We start from the raw sequence: 24,963 nt of genomic DNA, 5'->3' as shown, positions 1-24,963 counted from the left end.
TGGAGGTTTGGTCAGAGCAGCAGGTTTGGCAGGACAGAACTATGAGGATCCCAGCTGTCAAAGAGGACTCACTAGATTTGAAACAGTGTATGAAGGCTGAGAGCAGTAAAGTTGTCAGTGGAAGTGACAATCTCAGCAAAGAGTGAGTGGGGTGAGCTAATGGCCCCATAAGCCTGGAATTGTGTGGTTGAACCAAGCACATTCTTGGATGAGACTATGCACATGCACACCAGAGACTTGGAGAAGGTCTGGGTGATCCACATCTTCCTGGCTGAACTTGACACTGCTCACAGGATCCTCAGCAGACAAAACTAATTGAATAGCATCAAAATTAAAAGGCATCAAACTTCAAAACATACCGTTAGGACAGTCAAGCCATGCACTTAACAACTTAGTGTCAAACTACGTGAGGCAAAAACTAAGTGCATTCATCTATTTCTCCTTGAAGTCCTATGATAGTAGAAAACTTCGACTTGCCACTATCAGAAATGGACAGAGTTAGCAGGCAGAAAATCAGTAAGGTTAAGGTTGAACTCAACCCCATCAGTCAGCTGGATATAATTGACATCTATAGACTGTTTCACCCAACAACAGCAGAACACACATGCTTCTCAGGCTCACATGGAACATTCACCAAAACAAACCATACTCTGGGTCATAAAATACATCTTAACGATTTTAAGAGACTAGAAATCATCCAATGCTCTCTGGCCACTAAGGAATTATACTATAAATCAATAACAATAAAGTCCCAAAATACATGGAGATTAAACACCACACTTCTCAAAAACATATCAGCCAAAGAAGAAATGTCAAGAGAAATCTAAAAATATTTTGAGCTAACTGAAAATGAAAACACAACTTATCAAAATTTGTGAGATGCAGTGAAAGCAGTGCTTAGGAGGAAATTTATATCATTGAATGTATATATTAGAAAAAAATACCAAATTTCGATTAAGGGTCTACCTTAGGAAATAGAAAAGGAAGAGCAAGTTAAATCCCACATAAGCAGAAGGACAAAAAAAATAATAAGATTTAGATCAGAAATCAGTGTAATTAAAAAAATCAATACAGATTTTATACAGATCATCACAGAAAATCAATGAAACCAAAAGCTGATTCTTTGAAAACATCAATAAAATCAGTATAAGCCAGGCTACTCACAGAGAGAAAAAGAGGGAGATTACTAATATTGGAAAAGAAAGAACACCACTACAGATCCCATGGAAATGAATAATAAAGGAACACTATGAAAAACTCTTGTCCACAAATCTGATAACCTAGATGAAACGGGCCAATTCCATGAAAGATATAATTTGCCAAAGCAAATTGCTAAACTTTGACTATTAAAGAAATTGAATTAATAATTGATAACCTTCCAAAACAGAAAGCACCAGGTTTAGATGCATTCACTGGTGAATTCTATGAAACATTTAAGAAATAAATCCTATCAGTTCTCTACAATCTTTTTTGGAGATCAGATGCAGATACTTCCTACTCATTCTATGAGGCCAGCATTCCCCTAATGCCAAATCCAGACGAAAACATTACAAGAAAACTACAGACCATTATCTGTCATGAATACAGATGCTAAAATTCTCAAAAAACATATTAGCAAATCAAATCGAACAATGTATAAAAAGAATTATGCACCATAACTAAGTGGGACTTATTCCAAGTATGCAGCATTAGCCTGGTTCCAATTTGAAAATCAATTAATATAAGCCATCACCTCAACCAGCTAAAAAAGGGGTGCCTGGGTGGCTCAGTCAGTTAAGTGTCTGGCCTTTTTTTATTATTAGAGAATGTGCAAGCAGGGGTAGGGGAAGAGAGAGAGAGAGAGAGAGAATCTTAAGCAGGTTCCATCCTCAGCATGAACCCTTACATGGGGCTCGATCCCATGACCCTGGGATCATGACCTGAGTCGAAATCAGGAGTAGGATACTCAACTGACTGAGCCACCCAGGTGCCCCAACCATCTGACTCTTGATCTCAGCTCAGGTCTTGATCTCAGTGTCATGAGTTCAAGTCCCACATTAGGCTCCACTCTAGGTGTGGAGCCTGCTTTAAAATAAGACAAAGGCAACAAAATTCTTAAATAATATCAAAATGCAAAAATACAACTTGACAAAATCTGACACTCATTCATGATAAAATCTACCAATAAATAGGAATAGAGGAAAACACCATCAACTTGGTAAAGACAATCTATAAAAAACCTATTGGGGCACCTAGATGGCTCAATTAAGCGTCCAGCTCTTAATTTTGGCTCACGTCATGACTCATCATTTGTGAGATCAAGTCCCATATCAGGCTCCATGCTTGCAGCACAAAGTCTGCTTGGAATTCTCTCTCTCCATCTCCTAAAATAAATACATAAAATTTTTTAAAAACTTAAAAAAAAAAAAAACCAAAACCTACAATTAACATCATACCCAATGGTGAGAAACTCAGAGGTTTACCACTAAGATCAGTTACAAGACAAGGATGTCCCCCCACTTACCACTCCTTTTCAAAATCATACTAGAAGTTCCAGCTCATGCAATAAAACAAAAAGAAATAAAAATATACAGTTTGAGAAGAAAGGCATGAAACTGTCTTTGTTGGTAGATGACATAATTAATTGTATGTAGAAAGTAAAAAAAAAAAAAAATCAACCAAAAAACCTCCTGAAACTAAGAAGTATAGAAAGGTTGCAGGATATAAGGATAATATACACAAGCCAATCATTTTCCTATATACCAGCAATGAATGAGTGGAACTTAAAACCACAATGCTATTTACATTAGCATCCCCGAAAATGAAATACTTACATATAAATCTAACAATATATATACAAGATCTCTATGAGGAAAGGTATAAAATTCTGAGACATAAAATCAAGGAACTAAATAAATGTAGAGCTATTCCATGTTCGTGGATAGGAAGAGTCAATACTGTCAGAATAATCAGTTCTTCCCAATTTGATCTATAGATTCAGTGCAATCCTAATTAAAATCCCAACAGATTGTTTGTGTATATCAATAAACTGATTCTAGAGTTTATATGGAGAGGCAAAAGACCCAGAATAGCCGACAAAATATTGTAGGAGAACAAAGTTGGAAGATTGACACTACCCAGTCTGAAGACTTACTTAAGGTAAGTGATAAGTCACAAGCTTACATATAGTAAGCTGTAAATAAGACTTAGCTACAATAATCAAGACAGTGTGGTATTGGCAAAAGAATAAGCCTACAGATCAATGGAACAGAACACGGAACACAGAGGTAGAAGCACATAAATATAGTCAATCGATTTTGACAAAGGAGCAGAAGTTATACAATGGAGCAAAGACAAAAAGGGTGCTGGAAGAGTACCTGGATGGGTCAGTCGGTTAAGCATCCAACTCTTGGTTTCGGCTCAGGACATGATCTCACAGTTTTGTGAGTTCGAGCCCTGTGTCAGGCTCTGCGCTGACAGTGCAGAGTCTGCTTGGGATTCTCTCTCCCTCTCTCTCTCTCTGCTCCTCCCCCACTTGCACTGTCCCTGTTTCTCTCAAAATAAACTTTAAGAAGGTGCTGGAACAACCAAACATCCACATGTAAAGAAAAAAAAAAAGGTAGACACAGATGTGACACCTTTTACAAAAATTACCTCAATGCCTCATAAACCTAAATGTAAAATGCAAAACTATAAATCTAGAATATAACAGAAAACCTAGAAGATAACATCTAAGTTGTTGTGACATCATAGTAACTACATCATAGCAGCTACAGAATAGCCACATACCACATGGTAACCACATCATAGTTACAACATCAAAGAAGAAGTTACAACATGAAAGAAGGAATTGATTAGCTGGACTTAATTAAATTTAAATTTTCTGTCCTGCAAAAGATAATGTCAAGAAAATGAGAAGATAAGTCACAGACTGGTGGAAAATATTTGCAAAAGACACATGTGATAAAGGACTGTCGTCCAAAATATGTAAGAATTCTTAACAGTAAGGAAATAATCCCATTAGAAGAAAAATGGATCAAAGACCTAATGGGCATCTCACCAGAGAAGATGTACAGACGACAAGCATATGAAAAGATGCTGTTCTGCCACGGGTCCTGCTGCTTGTGTGGTCACCGCGTGCAGACCTGGGACCTCCTTGGTGAAGCAGTAGCTGAGAAGACTCCCGCACTCACCATGGCTAACAAGAAGCCCATGGATTCTTCATCTTTCAGATTTCAGCAGATGAAAATAGCTGTATGCTCTTTTATCATACGGAATGAGAAAACTGTGGGTTTCTGAAGCAAGTTGGGCTGGTGCTACTTTAAAAGGGTTTGTTGATGAGGCAGATCAGATTCCGATTGGATGGGCAGCCAATCAATGAAAGACACACCCGCACAGTTGGGGATGAAGGATGAAGATACAAATGATGTGTCCCAGTGGCAGAAAGGCCGTGTCTGCCAAAAAGTGAACCTGCTATTTCACTCTGGAACTCTGTTACTCCAGACCAAGAAGACATTCTCAGTTAGAAAACCGCAGTTTGGTTCTACCACATTCTGACTACTACAGGATAATTTTCTCTATTCTTTCATTTTCCTCTTCTCCATTCCTTTATTGTACATAAAGTAACTATATGTGCATAAGCATATTGCATTTTTTTAACTAAATGGCCAGTGATATGTTTTGATCAATGTTAGATGGAAATGGGATGGGGAAAAATACGGATTCTATGGAAATACTTCTTTTCTCCGTTAGTGGCATGCTCATTCAGATCGTACCTTTATGTCCCACTAAGTTATTTTGCTCTCACTGTTTAACCAAAAAAGAACAACAGAAAAATACTTGCTCACTTTGCTCAATTGGAGAACTTAATGTTTCTTATTTCCCATTGTAAAACCAAGGTCAATTTTATAACTGTTTTTGTACATAGCTGTTGCATGTAGGGCAGTCTGTCTTTAAATAGGGATAAATTTAAAAGAAACGTATCCTAAGTCGTTTTCCCTTCAAGTCAAATGTCTTGTTGTTTAAATAAACTTCTTGTTAAAAAAAAAAAAAAAAGATGCTCCGCATCATACATCATTAGAAAATTCAAATCAAAACACTTCCATGCCTATTAGAATGCCTAAACTCTAGAATATCAACAAAACCAAATGCTGGCATGGAGGTGAAACCATGGGAATTCTTATTCGCTGCTGGTAAGAATGCAAAATGGTGCAACCACTTTGGAAGATGGCTTAGTAGTTTCTTACAAAACTGAACATACTCTTACCATGTGATCCACCAACTATAATTCTTGGTAAACTTTACCCAAGGGAGGTGAAAAATTATGTTCACCCAAAAACCTGACGTTACAGCACACTGATGTTTACAGCAGCTTTATTCATAACTGCCAAAACTCGGAAGCAACCAAGAAGTCCTTCAGTAGGTGAATGGACAAACCGCGGTATATCCAGACAATGGACTATCATTCAGCACTGATAAAGGAGCTATGAAACCATGAAAAGAAGGAGGAAGCTTCAATGCATATTACTAAGTGAAAGAAGCCCATCTGAAAAGGCTACATACTGTACGATTCCAACTATATTCCAGCTAGGGGACATTCTGGGAAAGGCAAAACTATGATTCCTGAAAAGATTGGGGATTAGGGGTGTGGGGAGGAATGAACGAGAAGCACAGAGGATTTTTAGGGCAGTGAAAATACTCTGTATAATACCATAATGGTGGGTATATATCATCATACATTTTTCCAAATCCAAAGAATGTACATCACCCAAAATGAGCCCTGGTGTAAACTGTGTACTTGGGTGACTATGATCTGTCAGTCCGAGTTTAATCAGTGGTAACAAATGCACCACTCTGGTTGGGATGTAAATAATAGGAACGCCATGAATCTGGTGATAGCTGGAATGGGGGGGGGGGGGAGCGGGGAGTGGAGCTAAGGGTTAATGGGAAATATCTGTAACTTCCCCTCAACTTTACTTTAAACTGCTTTTTAAAAAAAGTCTTAATGAAAAAAGAAAGAAACCAAAAAGACAAAAAAACCACAGCCTGGGAGAGAATAATTGCAAGTCATGAATTTGAGAAGGGGTTTGCTATCCAGGACGTATAATGTTCTCTTACAACTCAAGAAGAAGAAAAACGATCCCATGTAAAAATGGGCAAAGATACGAACGGACATTTCATCAGGGAAGATCTACAAGTGGCAAATAAGCACATGAAAAGATGCTCAGCACCATTAGCCATTTGGGAAATGCAGCTGAAGTCACCGTGAGACACCTCTATATCCCAGTGAGAATGGCCACCGTTAAAAAGACAGCCGGTGCTGTTTTGGTGGGGCTGTAGAGAAATTGGAACCCTCGTATGCTGCATGCAGGAATGTAAGAGTGTACAGCCACTTTAGACGGCTTGGGCATTTCTTTAAAAGTTAAACACGAACATCATATGACCCTGCAATTCCACCTTTAGAAATCTGAGAGAAATGAAGACATAACCAAAGACATGTCCACATTCATAGCAACATTTTTCATAACCAAAAATTGGAGCTAACCCAAATGCCACTAGTAAGTAGGTCAGCAAAATACTGCATTCCTAAAAAGGAATGAAGTACTGTTACATACATTATGCCAGATGCAAAACACTACCTACTGTATGATTCCATGTGGATGACATGTCCAGAAAAGGCAAATTTATAGACACACAAAGCAGAGTAGTGGTTGCCTAAGACTGGGGGTTGGAGTGGGGATTAGCTGCAAATGGGCACCAGGGAACTTTGTTGAGTGATGGAAATCGTCTCAAACTGGATGTGTGGTGGTTGTACAATGCTATGGTACATAAACTATATCTTGATAAAGCTGTTGAAAAAGCAAAAGCAAATGGAATTGCTGGCAATTCAGTTGTGTGTCTTACCTATACTAGCTGAAGCCTTTGGGTTCCTTTTCTTCACAAGTTTTTTGAGGTTAAAACTGATCAAAAATATACTTAGTAGAGTACTCAAAGACGTTCTCCAAACTTACCACTCTTCTAGGTCCTGTCTGAAGTTTGACACTGCAGTTTTTATTCAAAAGCCACCTGGACCCATCAGACTCAAGCAGGATGCCCAGTGGAAAGAAGGGTAAGAGCTTATGCCCCCAAACCGTACTGTTGTGCTGTAAGTTTGACAGAGCGCAGTTTGAGATTTCATTAAGAGGACACCGTTGGGTGGACCATCCCTCAATAATTTTCTCTATCTGAACAAGGCTTTTGCTTTACAACCACATGTCCTTTGTACACAATTAGAGAACCAAGCTGTATTTTCTCAGCTCCTTTTAGAAACTCACTGTGCCATTTTCTAACATTCCATTCATCAACGCTGAGTCTCTATGTGATCTAATGATTCAAGAATGTTCTCCCCTTTTCCACAGGAAAAGGAAGACAATGGGATTAAGGCAGGACCGGTATCTGATTTTGGCTCAATTGTCTAGACCTTTTTATTTGCGGACACAACGTAGAGCATCCCAAATGGAGCCCCTCCTTAAGGCCTGACTTTTAAAGTTTGTAAAGTTTCTGGAACAGGTGGCAAGAACTGGCTGTGGATGGTCTATAGGGCAGACAGATCCTCTGTGGAGGCCAGAATGGTGGTCTCCCATTTCCCCACTCTGGCTTACACATTTGTTATTGCCCCAATCAACATCCGCCTCATATAGTATTTACCTACTTTTGTCACTAGGCAGAGAACTACAGTTCTTGTTCTTGGGGCTGGATGTCTGGGAAACATTCTAGGTTTGCTGAATTAGACAGATGGGCTGCTACCATTCAAGGGACTCTTCATGTTAACACCACCTAAATCGTAAGTGGCCAAATGTGGTTACCTTTTTGGTCAGTTCTACCAAACTGTCTCACTTTGCACTGGATATGGGCAACAGATGAGCAGATAGGAAGAAAGGAAACTAAGGATTACTAATCAGCTCCTCTATGCTGGACAAAATCATGGTACATTCATATGAGTTTTTACTTAACCCTAGGAACTAGGAAAAATGACATCCATCTTAGAGTTATGCAAAATGAGAACTGGGGCAGGTGAGGAGGGGCTATCCAAGAAAGATCAGTAGGAATGTACACATTTGGGTCTTAAGACTCCACACTCAATCATTGTTCGGAAGCTTGAGGGCCTCGAGAGTGCTGGCATGGGAGCCAAACACCGGAAACACAATGGCTGATCAAAACTGACGCTATTGGGGCACCTGGGTGGCTCAGTCGGTTGGGCATCCGACTTCGGCTCAGAGCATGATCTCGCAGTCCATGAGTTCAAGCCCTGCATCGGGCTCTGTGCTGACAGCTCAGAGCCTGGAGCCTGTTTCAGATTCTGTGTCTCCCCCTCTCTCTCTGACCCTCCCCCATTCATGCTCTGTCTCTCTCTGCCTCAAAAATAAACGTAAAAAAAAAACCAAAACATTAAAAAAAAAAAACTGACACTATTCAGCGTCCATATAGCTTAAATCCGGATCAGAGGTTCACAAAAATAAATGTGTAATTATAAGCTGTGGAAAATATCATAAAAATTCAGTCCTCTATTGAGGACATCATTTTCAACAAACACACGTTCCACCATCACAGAACCACATATCCCAGCCCTGAAGGTGTCACTGTCAATGTTGGTGATGGAATATACCCAGTACACGATGCTTATACATCAGCTGTCACTTTGTAAACACCAGCTGAATGAATGATTCTTCTCTGATGAGAAAATGGCACAACAAAGTTAAAATGTGATTTGTTTCAATTTTATTTTCCTATCTCAGTTTCAGTAAAAGATTCAGAGAACTCATTGACACAAATCATAAGCTATCTCCCACCCATATACAGTATATGTCCAGTTTCTACTTTTTTTTTTTCACTGAACAAAGTGATACTTTGTTCAAACCAAAGTACCAAGGAAGGGGGGGGGGTGGGATATGGGTGTGGTCTTTTTATTCACAGACAGTAAATGTATATGCACCACCACTACGGGAAAAGCACTGAGGAAATATTTGCATCCCACAGGTTAAAAAGTCAAGCAATTAATACAATTAGAGTACTTCCAAAGATAGCAGATTTGGAACAATTAGCCATTACTGTGAAGGAAGTCCCTAGTCGTCTTTTTCTGCCACCACATTCCTACACTGGAATTTAAGCCCTCTTCATGGTGCAAGTATAAAAATTATCGAAGTCAGGGTTTTATGGCAATCTCTTGCTAAAATATATTCTATTTTAATATACATGCTACAAAAGTACACTAAAAAGGTCAATCTTTAGAGCTCTGTTAAAGAATTTACTTTTTTACACATAGAATAATGTTCACCCACCTCTAAAACCATATTTGAGGGAAGCTATTACTGTGACCCCAAATATTTCTAGCTTAATATTTTGTTTACTGTTAATAGTATTTTGTTTATAATATTGATTTTATAATACGTGTATTCAGTAATGCTCTTATAATTCTGTATCGCAGCGCCTCACCCATCACTTTAAAAAAAAAAAAAAAATGCAGAAGGAACTGTGTGCCTCCAAGCAGTTCTTAATTGGGCAATCACAAATTTTCAAAGTTCCTGTTACAAATTTTTTCATTTTATTTTTTAAACTTTGTTACTCTAAATTCTTTTAGGATCAACATCTGGAGCTTTTAATTAGGCAAATACAAATGAGAGATGCTAAACATGAACTTGTAGGTAGCCTTTGAAAGGAAAAATTCCCTCCTGTAATAACATTCCCAGTGCCAGTGCTAGGTTCTTACAGGATAGAGTGAAATGACACTGACTGAGCACCTCCGGGGCAGATGAACTGGCCGCACGCACGCCAAACCAAAAAACCAGACTCTTGGTACGGAGTTTAATTCTATCTACTATAATCGTGTGGTGCACGGGATGAAGCTGCTAGTTATCGATTTACATCCAGGGATCCCAAGCAGATATGTTATCTTTTATCTCAGAGTAGTAGAACGGAAATATAAAATAATTGAAATTTATTTCTGATTTAAACAAAAATAGTACTCTTTTCATTAGCAAAACATTCTTGAAAATATATCTATTTCTCCTCTTTGAACAGTTAGCCAAGGAGCACTAGGCAACTTCTGAAGGTTTAATGCCAACTGTTCAATACAATAAATACGGATATAGAGAGCACACAGCAACAGCAGCTTATTTACATTCACTGATGACAACACATTTCTTATCCAGTTACAGTGTCCAGTCCAACAAAGGAAAGGTTTGGCATTCATGTGCTTTCTGTTCTGAAGATGAGAATCACTTCTGCTTGATTTTCATTCTTGGAAGAAAAAAATAACGAGCTGTTGTCCTCGGATTTGATGACATGATGTGAAAGAGGAACGGAACAAAGATTGGCTGTACCCACAGAGTTCGTCAGGGATTGGGTCTCCAGGCAGATTTCTTCTTCCCGGGTGAGTGTCCGGGGGCTTCACAGGCACCAGCAGGGAGGCACCCAGGACACAAGTGGGCAGACCCTAATCTGGGGAAGGGCTACTCTTGCACCCCCTCTGTGCTTCAGCCTCCACCCCTACTTGCCACCCTCTATATCGATGGTATGTGCCTGAGGCTGCAAAACTGATGGAAATCAGTTTAGAGGGAAATGAGGAAAAGCAGAGAATTCGACCAAGAGGTGGCCTGTTGTCACGCATCACTGTCTTATGCTGCCTCCTGAGCTCCTGTCATCTGTGGAGGATGCATACATGATGTTCTTCATAGCACAATTCTCCTTTGTTTTTCTTGAAAATTTTTTGCAAGGTCATGTTTTTCCAAACAATTTTATCAGGAGTAGAGTTTGAGGTCTGCTCTTTTTGAACCTACCGAAAAGTGGAATGTTTTTCCCTGGCAAATGATTACTTCTTTGAAAAGCAGACAAGCTTCTTTTTTTTTTTTTTTTTTTGGATCCAACTTAGCCCTTCAGAAGCAACTTCAGACTAAGAGGAGGAAGTACAGGAGAACTAACTTCCTGTTGTGCCTTACATAAAACATTTTGTTAAAATTAAGAGCAGCTCCAAGTACAAAAGTAAATATTTGTGCAAAGGGCACAATGCCAGATGCAATCTTAAGACATCCTCAATTTTTACTCTTTTTCTGTCTGACTCTTTAAAACACAAAGTCTTTTACGTTATGAAATCTAGGCAAGTCAGGGGAAGGAAGTTTACATCAGAAAATACTCTTTAGAAAAAAGTACAGGATCTTTTGCTGATCACTTGTTACTCATTTCATAACTTAGCTCAAGTGTTGGTTAAATATTCACAGTAATTTTAGAGAAGGAACATTCATGTCTTTAAAACTTCAATCCATTGCATTTTCAACCAGTTTTCTGTACAATTACAAAATTTCATCTGTCAGTGCTTTTCTGTAGAATTCCTTATTGTCAGTCCTTCCCATTCCGGACCCAGCTATAACTTCAAGGTGGGCTGCAGAATTCCTTTCTCAATTAGATGAGTCTTGAGGGTTTTGTAAATATTTAACTGCTGTTCCGGCTGAAGCACCAACAGCTGCTGTAGCACTTTGCTGGGATTGGGACCCCTGAGGACAAAGCGGAGAAGACCAAGTTCAGGCTATTTTAAGAGAGCTCAAGGAGGCATATACCCCCAACTGAAAATAAATCATGCACTTAAGCGCAGAGTGACAATCTTTACTTGACCAAGCTCACTTTCGTGCCCAATGTTAGTGGCAAAGGGAGGAAAAAAACCCAGAAACATTCTGCACTGAGAGGCATACAGTCTAGATTTGGGAAGAACGCACCAACACAAAACCCAGGAACGACACTAGGCAGTTTAGGGGATGCAAATCTAAGTTCTACAAAACTTCTCAAAAGGGCAACCTGACTGAAAGGTGAGAACAGCTAACAAGTCCTGAGACTGGACAAGACACAAAAACTATCAAAATTCCTGGTGGATGAAGATAAGCCAAAAGAGGACATGAAAATATACTTTACATTTTTCAGCCTCAGGGGCGCCTGGGTGGCTAAACTGGTTAAGGGTCAGACCTCAGCTCAGGTCATGATCTCACGGTTCATGAGTTCGAGTCCCATCGGGCTCTGTGCTGACAGCTCAGAGCCTGGAGCCTGCTTCAGATTCTGCGTCTCCTTCTCTCTGCCCCACCCCCACTCACACTCTGTTCACTGTTTATCAAAAATAAACAAACATTTAAAAAAATTTTTTTTAAATTTAGCTTCAAAGAAACTTCAAGAAATGCCCCTGGGGAATTATGAATGTTCAAGAGACAGGGCACAAAGGTGCTGGCCCAGCACAAAAGCCCCAACCCAGGATTTGCAGTAGATGCCACAGCCTTTGTTCCAAAGAAAGTCTTAGGTGAGCCCCAATATAAAAAACAAAAGTGAGCCTTTTCTAGTTGAAAAAAGGAGGCAGACAGCCTGCCCCCCTCACCCCACCCCCAGCAGTCCCTGTGGTGACGAGATAAGCCTGGCTGGAACTGAAGCAATACCAAGGCAGCCCGTGATGCCCTCACCCTTCTCTCCAGGGGACATCCCAAGGGCAGCGTAGGGCCTCTCCTCAAGCAGCAACCTCAGCAATCCTCGGGTTGGCTCCTCCAGCATCCCCACTCCAGCCCTTCTCTTCCTGCCCTTCGCACACTCAGTCAGAAAAGGTTCTAAACAGGACTCCTACCCTCTCCCTGCTGTGACACTTTTGCAGTCAGGGGATTGTAACTTCCCCACCCCTTAGACGCTAGAACTCAACCTGTTTATACCTGTGTGATCTTCTCAAGTGTCATTCTCTCAAATTCGGAATGAACTGATTCAGAATTTAATGTGTATGTATTGTTCTTTGCAATTTCTACAGTCTATTTGAATCAGTAAAGGAGAGTATGGTTTACTTTTTGTAAAGAGAGATTAGTAAAATCCAATGGGAAAAAGCAAGACATAAATGATATATGGAGAATGGCACCAAATTCTGAGAAATACTGTAAATCATAAATTTAGTTATCCGTGTAAGGACTATCAGTTCAAATGGAATTATAGGAAATAGGAAACCCAGCAGCAAAGAAATGTCTGCTATGCAGGGATAACACAACAAAAAACTTTGATTAAAAAAACTGCACGATGTCATAGATCAGCCATCCCATGGGTTACCTTCATGCACGTGGCTCAACTCGTTTGCCAAAAGTGTGGCCATATGTCTCTCACAGCCACTGTCCACTCAAGTCAGGGCACAGCTTGTCTTACATCTCTTCAAAAGATTCAGCAACTTCATAACAAACCCAGAGTAGGGACCCACAGAGAAAAGGAAGGGTATTCTAGCAAGTTCAGCTAAATGCAAAATTATGTCAGCAGGTGCTCCCAGCTAGATGCATCCTGGCACTTGCCCTGTATTTCTAATAGTCTAAATATTTGCTTTCAAATGGTAGACAACATGGCTCAGCATGACTCTTCTCTATGGAGAGAATAGCAGGTTAAAAAAAAAAGTTTGAGTTAATGCCCTAAAAGCTGCTACCATCTGAAAACAGAGTTCTAAGGATTTGAGCATTAAATACTAATAAAGATATCAGTAAATAAATCATAGAAATGGATTAAATATTCCAATTAAAAAGACAAAGGCTGTCATCTTGGTTATAAGAAAACAAATCAAGCCATATGCTTGTTAGAAGAGAAACACACTTTAAATATAGGGATAAAGGAACGCTAAAAATGAAACCCTAGACAAAGAAACCCTCTATAAACACTAACCAAATGAAGGCTGATGCAGCTCTTCTAGGATCCAACAAAATAGGCTTTAAGCAAGTAGTATATAAAGATGGATGTTATATAATGACCTTAGGAGCGATTCAATAGGGACACAGGACAGTCCTACATGTGTATATACCTAAGACAACATCAAAATACATAAAGCATAAACTGACAGGACAGAAATAGGTAAATTTACAATCACAGTGGGAGATTCTGACCAAGCTCTCTTCCTCACAGAATGATGAGATGGAAAAAACAAACCCCAAAAATCAGTACAGAAGATGTAGCTAAACTTCACCTAACTGGCACGTACTACCCTATGTCCCCAAACTGTGGAACGCACACTTGTTGCATGTGCACATGAACACATCCCTGCATAGATGGTATGCTGCGGCATAAAACAAGCCTCCACCAAAAGAAGGAAAGATAAAGAGTATGTTTTCTGACCACAATGGATGGAATTAAGGCAAAAATCAATAAAGGAAGGAGAATGAGGAAATCTCCACTTGTATGGAAAGTAATCAACACCTTTCTAAATAAAGCACATGTCAAAGAAGATATCCTAGTGGAAATCAGGAAATATTTGTAACTGATAATGAAAATACAAATATAGCATATACTATGAGAATAAGGCAGTACTTAAGAGGGAATTTACAGTATTATATGACTATATTAGGCAAGAAGACTGAAAATCAATAAGCTTTATCTCATGAAGTTCAAAAAGCAATAGCAAATTGAGTCTAAAGAAAGATGAAGGAATGAACGATGTGAGTGGACATCAATGAAATAGGAAGTTAACAAAGCCAGAATTTGATTCTTTGAAAGATCAATGTAGTAACAAGACTGCTCAAGAAAAATAAAGATTAATACAAAAACTCCTATACTGCTCAGGCTATATATTTAAAATGTGTATTTAAGGATCTACAAATATGAGTTTCACTCCAGATACTCTATAAAGGAAATACATGTGTTCTGTGGTCAGGCACTTAGTAGAGACCATGGAAAATAAAGTTAATGTGTGCTTGCTGTGGTTTGCTTTCACACCCCAAGCTGGCATTTTAGGGCAGATCCAAAACCTAAGGTTTAACAAGAATAAGCCACCCTTTATAAAACAGCAATACCCTCCCACTCACCCACATCTCCACCCCCACAACCATAATCCTCAGCCCGCTCTACTTTTCTCCATCACACTTAGAACCACCTAAAACACTATGTTTAGTTGTTTATCTTTCACTTCTCCACCTTCTCCGTCCAACTCCCCAGTAAGAATATAAGCTCTGAGGTCAGGAACTTTGTTTTGTTCTCTTTGTGATACATCCTAGAATATTCCCGAATGCATCAGAGGCACTCAAGCAATAACTGGGGGACTGGATGAATTATTATCTCCTCCTCCTTTTTAATTAGTATTCACTAATTGAAAAGAAAATGTAACACCATTGTAACACCACAGAAAATGAGAAATTAAATTTTCTAATATTTCAATCCAGTATTATCCACATTAACTAGATCTTACCTTGGTCCTAAGACCATGACATACACTATTGTTTAAGTTGTTCAAATATATGTAACATAATTATAATTTAACCATACTTCTCAGGGCAGTAAGATGTGACAGCTCCATGGCCACCATTCCCCTTTGATATTACATAGTACCACTGACAGAAAAAGCAACTCAAACTAATGCCTACGAGAATGAGAACTCAAATCATCTAATAAAACATTTTTTAAAAATCGAAAAGTACCTTATAAAACTTGTGATGTACACATGCACAAAAGTTGCCATCAAATACTGACAATCAAATCTGTCCATTATTCCGCCATGTCCAGGAATGGTGTTTGCAAAATCCTTCAGAAACAAACAAACATATGAGTAAATTTTAAAAAGATCACCTGCTATCGGGGCGCCTGGATGGCTCAGTGGGTTAAGTGTTTGACTTCAGCTCAGGTCATGATCTCACAGTCTGTGAGTTCTAGCCCCACATCAGGCTCTGTGCTGACAGCTCAGAGCCTGGAGCCTGCTTCAGATTCTGTGTCTCCCTCTCTCTCTGCCCCTCCCCTCCTCATGCTCTGTCTCACTCTCTCAAAAATAAATAAACATTTCAAAAAAATAAAAAAAATCACCTGCTATAAAACTTCTACCTGGAAATGTCTCTTTGGGACCACAAGCTCTCAGAAAAATACTACAGGATTTTTCCACTTAATACAAACTTACTGTAACATGTCTAACAAATTAAAATCACATCTTTCAAATATGCACCGATGTTGGAATGATTACCAAATTGACTAGCAACATACAAGTAACACTAATTAAATATTAAATCCAGCACTAACTTTTTTTAGTTAATAAAGCTTTTTCTAAATAAAAAGCGCTATCATCTATTATTAATCTAATACTGCTCTAGTCTCTTTTCCTGTTTAACCAGAAGTTATTTAAGGAGCTATTCTAGTGTTGAGACAGATTTACAACTGGTTCTAACTCATGTTTAATAGTTTTTACTCTGAAATATTTTGCTATTATAATATATATTCTTTTTTTTTTAAGTTTTAGGATAAAAAGAAAATCAAAATAGATTACATGGGACACATTAGTCCATTAAATGGCCAAACTGAGGGAATGGTTAGTACATCTCTCCAATGGGCTCTGTACAGACATAGCCACATGTCTGAGTGTTGAGGATATAGAAATGATGGATCACCCTTCTAGTTTACTCAGGCAACCAAAAAACATCTAAACAGTTGTTCTACCTTCATTTCAGACATGCAAAATAGTATCATCATTCAACAAGAAACCCTGAATTAGAGACTTCTGAAGAAAGTATCATTCTAAATACAATATTTCTCTATCTAAAACAATTATTGAAAAATTCTTTGGTTACTTCTTGCCAACACATCTCCTTACTTCTCTTCCCTACTAACCAATGCACAAAAGAGCCATATTAACTCAACTCCATTCTGCTGTTTGCAGGCTTTACAGGACAGTCTTCACGCATGGCTGTTGCTGTGGTTCACTGTGGATGTGTGTTATCTCCCCTAGAAGGCAGTGAGCATCTTGAGAACAGAGACATCTTATACACTTCTGCATACTGCTTTCCACCTAACATAGTATCTTCCCCACTGCAAGTGTTCACTGAGTTTTTTTTTTTTTTTATTTCCCTGGCTTCTGGGCCCTGTGGGATCTGGCCTTATCAATTATGCATTCTGATCACTTACTCTCTACCATAGCCACACTATTCTTGCTCCCTTTCAGTCTAAGCTCCTTGTCTCCTTTGTACTTTCTGGAACACTCTTCCTTAGATTTCTCTACAGGACTCATCCTTCTTCTTTTGTCAGACCCCTGCTCACATGCTACCTCCTCCAGAGAGGCCTGCCCTGTTCACCCCACCTTCAGTAGCCACTCTGACTCCTAATGGCACAACATCCACTCTTAGGGAAGGCATGTAAGGACAGCTGAGATAACAGGGCAAACATACGTCACTTTATGAGAACCTAAATTAAACAAAACATAGGGATAACTTTAAGTATCTGGAACAGGGATCTGCAAACTATGTCCCACAGGTCAAGTCTAGCCCACTGCCTGTTTTTGTAAATAAAGTCTTATTAAAACCCAGTCATAACCATTCATTAACATATTGCCCATAGGGCTTTTGCACTACAGTGGCAGAGTTCAGAGTTCAGTAGCTGCAATATGATTAATACATATATGATTTCTCCATTTACACAAAGAGTTTACTGAGCCCACAGCTAGTAGAATGAATGGTCATATGCAAAGGCTCTCCTGCTTGTGTCTTTAAGGGAGACTATGGCATAACACTAAACCTCAGACAATTCATAGCTGGATTCTTGCATGAGCACTTGAAGTCCCAACATTAAGTGACACATGCCATTATATAAATGAGGTGGACATGACATTTTAAAATGTATTAACACAGGGCGCCTGGTGGCTCAGCCGGCTAAGCATCCAACTCTTGGTTTTGGCTCAGGTCACGATCTCGCAGTTTGTGACTTTGAATCCCACATTGGGCTCCATGCTGACAGTGCAGGGCCTGTGTGTTTGGGATTCTCTCTCTTCTCTTCTCTCTGCCCTTCCCCTGCTCATGCTTGCTCTCTCTCGCAAAATAAATAAACTTAAAAAAAAACTTAAAAATAAAATGTATTAACCTGACCTGACCAAAATTTAATGAGATAGAATACACCAAAATTAGCCAGGAAGCATTTCTATGAGTCCAAAACAACTAGAATGTAAAAGTTTTTGCCCAGAGGCTAAATGTGAGAGACCAAGGGAAAACCAAATTACATCTATATTACATTCTCTAATTCTCTAATAATGTAACAAAGATTCTAAACACATACCTTGATTTTGAAAGCTCTTTTGAATCCACTGGCAAAGAAGCCTCCAAAAGGGCCAATCAATGACGCAAATGTTGAAAGAGCAATGCTGTGTATCTGGAAAGGATACAAGCTCACTGTTTCCTGAACAGAAAAAAAGGGGGAAAGGGTTTAACTGCAATAAAATTATATTTGAGCATGCCACCTAAACTAAGAACCATGATATAAATATTAAGTCAAACCATTTGCCACATTTTTGTTAACTTCACAAACTTTCAGGATTGTGGGAGAAAAATATTTTGTACGCTCTCAATACCATTCTCTACATAGCCAGCACTCTCCATTCCCTCCGTAGGCATACTGGCAGCACTTGGAACACTAAAATCTTGCAGTTGATAGGATACTCTAGTTTATCTAGAAACTTCTACAACACTTGAGCTGTAGGCTTACTAAGAATCGGTTGAGTTGATTTCTGAATTTGTTTCTTACCAGTAGAACTTTGTAATTATATATTTTAATTCTGTATTTTATTTCACTTTAATTTTGTATGACAAAATAAAAGGAAATTTGGTCTTTGTCTCAAAGCTGCTTTCAAAAAGACCACCAAATTGAGCATCAGCAAGACAGTTATAAAAGATTCAGAGAGGAGATAACAAAAATTGAGAAGAATTCTACAGTCTAATTATTTCGTAAATGCTTGGTTCTTGATCCATTTTAAAGAAACTAAAACTACAAGTTGTAGACAGTGCATACTGTGGTTTAAGAAAGATTCTTTAGAACACCAATCTCTGGACCCATTCTCAAAGTGAAGGCCTTACCCCAAAGCAAAGATCAGTAGTGTCAAAAAGTTTTACAGCAGATAACAGATGGCTTGGACACTGAAAACAATTCTTGGAATCCGTGCATTGAACACTCAAGGAGAGAAATAATTTACTGGTTAATCTGCTCCTCAAAATTGTGGATTTTAGTTAAAAATATTTCAGATACACACACGTACACAGTACACACCCAACTGTTTCATCCCCACTTTAACCAACCAACCACCAGTCCTGATGGCATGGGTCAGCAGGGTTCTACCAGACAGCTTGTCCACATCCTTCAGTGAGAGACGTCAGTATTGCTTTTAAATGCCAACAGTGTGCTTTTTGAAGGTAAACTGATTTCTTAGAAGCAGCTGCTTTCTGTACTAGTACAGGTCCCCTAAAAATCAAGGGACTTTGAGCTGCTGAATTTTAATTACGCTTTAAATTGAGTCAATTCATACCAGTTACAAGGGAAGCTCACTGTAAACCATTTGATTTGTAGAAATCTAAGAAATACTGAAAAATATTTTCAAAAAAAATACAAGATAAATTAGCATCAGTAATCAAACTATCAAGTAAATTCCTAAGAGACAACTGGTTTGTGATAGTAATATTCATTTTATGTTTGAGAAAGGGAAGTCACAAGGGAATAGAAAATATCATTGATGCTAAGTAGACAGTGATACCACTTCTGTATCATTGAATTTAAAATTCTGTACAAATTGATTTCTTGCAAAAAGTTTAGTCCTATTTTTAAATGAACCTTAAACTCTGGGATGCAGGATCCTTAACTATGTTTATCTTACCCGTCTCAACACCGCCTTTAGAAAGGGAGGAAGTGAATAACTCTGAAGCTGGAAAAGTTCTGAGGGTTCACATTCTGTAACGAAGGAGTTTACATCACTTCGGTATTCCACTGGGCAGACGAAGTACTGATATTTGGATAACATGTAGGCAGCCTGAATAACAAAGCAGGAGTCCATGAAACATTGAATGAAAAAAACCTGTCTATCTATCATATTTCTTAACTATCATAATGTGTCAGAAAGACCAGAGACAGAATGCCAAAATTTCTTTGCATTCACATTTTGCTATGTATTTTCAAAGTTAGATGGTCTTAAATGACCCAATAAAAGACTCTGAAAAAAGCCATTAGAAAACAAAAAGGTTTTCCGGGCGCCTGAGGGGCTCAGTCAGTGGAGCATCTGACTCTTGATTTCATCTCAGGTCACGAACCCAGAGCCCAGCATTGGGCTCTGTGCTGAGCATGGAGCCTTGCTTAAGATTCTCTCTCTTTCCCTCTGCCTCTCTCCGTGAAGGAAGGAAGGAAGGAAGGAAGGAAGGAAGGAAGGAAGGGAGGAAGGGGAGAGAGAGGGAGAGAGACAGAGAGAATGAAAGGAAGAAAGAAAGAAAGAAAGAAAATAAAAAGGTTTTGGAAATCAGTGATCTTACAATCTTTGTACGACAACAAAAAGAAGGAAGGGGAAAGAGAGAAAAAGAAAACTGCTGTATTACAGCAAGGTTTTACCTTTTTAAAGTACACATAATGAATGTTAGCAGAAGCTAACAATTATAAAGGGATGAGAGAGTACAGGACTGAAATTTATTGCATAAATTATGGTTACATTAATTTCAACAATAAACAACTGGTTATTCAAAATTACTAATAAGTGAAAAACACCATTGTTTTTAACCAACCCAGGAAACTATTACTAAAGTATTCTTATAGCCATATCACTACAATTTTTAAAACTAGCTATCCTCAGCCATGGGAGAAGATACATAAGATATTTCATTATAAATTTAAATTGCTAGACAACAGTCACCCTCTTATTTTGCAGCCATTTGCCCCATTATATTGCTGAAGAATGGTTAACAAATGTACAAATATGACACTAGGAATGGATTTAATCCAACCATTCCAACCAGTTTACTCAAAATCATTTATTAAAAAATATATGTAAGTAATTTCCTTCCTTGTTACTTTGTCATGCATTATATTCTTATAGAGTAGCTCTTTATTTTCTTCTAATGATATGGCTATTCTTGTAGTATTTCTAAGTAAGTCTTTAATGATACTAATACCACATTCTTATAGTATTATTTAACTTAATATTCTATTATACCTGCTTTGTGATGTAAAAACATTGGACAAGCCTGGATCTCTTTTCATTGTTCTATTTATCAATTATTATCTCATCAGTATTCTACCACATAAACATCAGAATAATTTTACTCAATTCTATTGCCACTTTCTTGAGAATCAACTAAACTTGCGAATTAAACAGGGCAATTATGGTAGTATTCCCATCCAGGAACCTGGCACATTTCCACTTATTTGTATTTTGCTCCCTCTCAAAGCTCCATGTTGTTACCAGTTACTCCACATCTGGCTACAGAATATATTCTAGAACTATCAGGGACTAGACTCTTTAAAAATTAAACTTCCTACCAATTTTTTTTTTGCATACTTCTATCCAGCCATTTTACTGTATCTTTATTAATTCTCATGAGACCTCTTTTAATACAAACATAAATTCCATAATTGTACACTAATTATTAAAATGTTAATATCTATTATGCATGGCTAAAAGTAAATGTCAATTATTTTTATCAAACTTTTCCTGCAAGTTGGGTTTACAGCAGCAAACACCCCCACTAAATCAATTAGCCAGCATGCATTAAGGAGACAGAGTTCTTCAACATCGTTTATATTCTCTGCTTTTCTCAAAGCCACCACTTGTCCCAGCACCTGTGTCCCTGTGTCCCCCATAAGGCAGAACAGCTGTTCGAAACTGCCAAACACAACAGCACAACAGCAGGTCTCAAATCTAGCTGTACATCAGAATTAACGGGGAGTCCACTGACGGGATAGGGCTGGGACATATATTTCGTATAAGCAACGCGGACAATTCTATCTTTCTTTTTTTTTTTTAAGATGTATGTATGTATGTATTTATATATTTTTAAAGTTTTTTTTTTAAATGTTTGTTTATTTTTGAGAGAGAGTGACAGAGCATGAGCAGGAGAGGGGCAGAGAGAGAGGGAGACACAGAATCTGAAGCAGGCTCCAGGCTCTGAGCTGTCAGCAAAGAGCCCAACACAAGGCTCAAACTCATGAACTACAAGATTATGACCTGAGCTAAGTTGGACACTTAACTGACTGAGTCACCCAGGCGCCCCTACTTATTTACTTAAGAGGGAGGGTGTGGGTAGAGGGAGAGAGAGAGAGAGAGAGAATCTTAAGCAGGCTCTACACCCAACAGGGAGCCTGTTGTAGGGCTTGATCTCAAAACCCTGAGATCAATGACCTGAGCTGAAATCAAGAGTTGAACACTTAACCAATGGAGTCACTTAGGCACCCCTCTCCCCAGGTAATTCTGATATGAGGCCATGATGAGAACTACTGGAGTACAGAATTGGCTCTGTTTAATGGGTTTCAATAAATACATTATTAGCATTTTGTGGTTCAATTTTTTTAGGTTCAAAATAGATTGATAAATTTGCCACCATTTTCAAAATATAAATAAAATAAACATCTCAGTAAAACTCACAATGAATCCAAACACGACTGTGGAAAAGAAACCGCCAATGAATCCTTCCCAAGTCTTTTTAGGAGACAACTAAAAAAGGCCAAATAAAATTAAAAAGTTACTACACTCACAAAACACACAAATACATATGGCAAATTGTTTTCAGTGAATTCCCACAATACCTTATACATCTCTCCGTACTTTTTTCTTGATGGAATGGCTTTGCAAACCTTTTTCCTTCATTCCATGATCCCGATTTATTTGTACAAATTTCTCTAGTAATATCTAACACATTTTAGACCCTCAAACTGTGAATATATGTTTCTGTATAAATAACCTCAATTTATTTTTTTCTCTCCCAAAGAACTATGAACTCTATATTGAAATCATCGTCCCATGACTTTTATGCTTATATAAACCCCCACAATAGGGTGGTTCTTGCAGTAAGGGTGAGATATAGTCATTCCAAGTACATATGGTCTGTATTGACCTACTACTGACAAAAAATAGAAGAATGAGTATAACAAAACACAGACATTGCAGCACATGAGATTTTCATATATTCTCAAAAATGCCATGCATTCAACAGACCTCTTCCTGAAATGGCAAAACACTCCAGATACAGTATTTGCTCCACAAGTATTCACATATCCTTCTCCCTTGGGTCACAATCTATGTCTGTCTCCATGAAGAAAGGAACATGTTGTGCTTCTAATAATAGATACTGTTTCAGATTCCGGCTATTGTTTCTCAGTCAATGGGGCATTCAGGCAGAGAAATCTGGAGGAAAGTTTGGAAATCAGTGATGCAGGGGCAGGAGGAAAAGATTTGGGAGTGCACAGCTCTAACTGCCTGAGGTGCCCTATATGATAAGGACTGATGTATGGGGAGATCACTGATGGCCTCTGTGATGACTCTTTCAGTGGATGGGTGGGGACAGAAGCCAAATAAATATCAGACAGAAGTTTCTGCAGACAGAAACAGGTGATGGGCTAATCTACATGATCTCTTTATAGACCTTTTGTCCCAATGATGTTCATAAAACCCAAAGCCAAAGTGTTGACAGAAATGGTTTCTTGACAAATCTGATAACAATTCTGCCACAGAGACAATTTCCTAGGATGATTCAGTATTACTGTCATGAAGTAGTTGACTCAAATTCAAAAGTGCCTGTTGATTATTTTAAAGATGACTTCTCAAATTAAATTGACCTATATAAAACTGATTTAGGGGTTAACTTGCTTAATCACATATGGGTATATTATACAACTAATCCAGCCTGGTAAATTCACTAGAAATCTGTGTCCAAAATCAAACAGTAAGATTCCTCTACAACCATAACAGCCTCTCTGAAGGCTTTCTAAGCCAAAAACTTATCTGGTACAGAAGTCTTGAATATTTAATCACTTGCCCTGATGCTGCAGCAGCTTTAGAAACTTTTAAAAATATATATATATACCTTGCTTGCTGTATCCCTCCCTATAGCTCAGCCTGATGCTGTATGCTGCTGGACTCTTACATGGGGAAGAACTTATGGAAGACTTTTAAAGGACAGGCACATCCATGTGTTCCTCTGGGAACACTTAAGCTACTCTTGTATCATTCTTAACAAACAGGTTTTGTATCTGCACAATTGTCCCAGTCTCTCCAAACTGCCTTCATACAGTAACATCAAAATAGCCAACCAAAATATTCCTGGGGATATTATTAAAGACTTTGCATAATACATGAATGGGGAGAACCCTATCTAAAGCCCCAACACGAAAAGTTTGTTTAAAGGTAATCAGTTCTAGTAAAAGGTCTATTTTTCCATGAGGAATCAGTTTGTTTCTTTCTTCCCCAAAATGAGCACTGTATAATTCATTAATTCATTTCTTTCTTTGCCTCCACTGAATGTAAGCAGAACCAAATCTAAGGCAAAACAACATGGTCTTTTCACATGTATTTTCCTTTCCCTTATCTTAACCTTTCCTTATTACATGCATTATCAGTATTTTATTATAGGGCCTCAAATTTTTTCAAAATAAGCTTGGGTGTAAAAGTCTTACAAGTGGACAGGACTATGGGAAGGTGATGAAGTGTACACTTTTAAAAAAATTTTGGTAAAGGAGGTGATAGAGGAGACAGTGACAGAGGAGAGCAGAGTCTAGGAAAGGCTTGTTTGTAGGGTTGCTGGGGAATGAAGAAAGAAGAATTGCACTATAGCTAACAGAAAGAAACCAGCAGAAAGATGAAATGAGCCTTCTTCACAAGACAGAGGACAAATGATGGAGTCAGGTCCTTACTGAGGAGCTAACAGGTTATCTAAGAATCCACATGGAATCACTGGGAAACATGGCTCACTGCCTCTACACTATGGCTGTTAAACACAGCTAAGGAAAATCAAAGCACCTCAGAAATAAAAATGTGCAACAGCACCAAATTGTTGGAGATCTTCTCCAGTGGCTAATCTTTAAGGTTATGGTAATGGCTTGCTTGTGATGTTGTTCCATTACCTTAATTAATGGAGTCCTCCCAAAAAAAAATCCAAAAAGGTAAGCAGTTATGTCATTGCAAATAACACTTGATATTGGAACAAGGAACCTTAAAAAAAATCAGAAAAAAGTCCATATGATTAAGTGGCAAACATTTATATA

At 38.4% G+C, this 24,963-nt stretch overlaps 1 protein-coding gene and 1 long non-coding RNA gene across 6 annotated transcripts in view; one reads left to right on the top strand and one right to left on the bottom strand.

Moving 5' to 3' along the window:
- The window catches only part of LOC124519945 (uncharacterized), a 63,258-nt gene that overhangs the window by 4,219 nt on the left and 34,076 nt on the right, over nucleotides 1–24,963 (top strand). For all 5 annotated transcript variants that reach the window (XR_006964225.1, XR_006964222.1, XR_006964223.1 and 2 more), the window contains exons 2-3: nucleotides 7,001–7,087; nucleotides 10,167–10,387. This is a non-coding gene — a long non-coding RNA (uncharacterized LOC124519945). The remainder of the gene's footprint in view (nucleotides 1–7,000; nucleotides 7,088–10,166; nucleotides 10,388–24,963) is intronic.
- Nucleotides 8,714–24,963, bottom strand: part of CDS1 (CDP-diacylglycerol synthase 1) — a 71,886-nt gene continuing 55,636 nt past the window's right edge. The window contains exons 8-13 of the mRNA XM_047090415.1: nucleotides 24,823–24,910; nucleotides 22,349–22,417; nucleotides 19,601–19,753; nucleotides 18,016–18,135; nucleotides 15,408–15,511; nucleotides 8,714–11,504 (exon numbers count right to left, since the gene is read on the bottom strand). Coding sequence (XP_046946371.1) covers nucleotides 11,375–11,504; nucleotides 15,408–15,511; nucleotides 18,016–18,135; nucleotides 19,601–19,753; nucleotides 22,349–22,417; nucleotides 24,823–24,910 — 664 coding nt within the window. The 3' untranslated portion in view covers nucleotides 8,714–11,374. The remainder of the gene's footprint in view (nucleotides 11,505–15,407; nucleotides 15,512–18,015; nucleotides 18,136–19,600; nucleotides 19,754–22,348; nucleotides 22,418–24,822; nucleotides 24,911–24,963) is intronic.

This window comes from Lynx rufus, unplaced genomic scaffold (assembly GCF_022079265.1).
Source record: "Lynx rufus isolate CCGP_SWC_20201006 ecotype Redwood Valley unplaced genomic scaffold, mLynRuf1.p SCAF_3, whole genome shotgun sequence".
NCBI classification, from domain to species: Eukaryota; Metazoa; Chordata; class Mammalia; order Carnivora; family Felidae; genus Lynx; species Lynx rufus.
The sequence above is the reverse complement of the archived record's forward strand: the minus strand, read 5'-3'. Positions and strand labels throughout refer to the sequence as shown.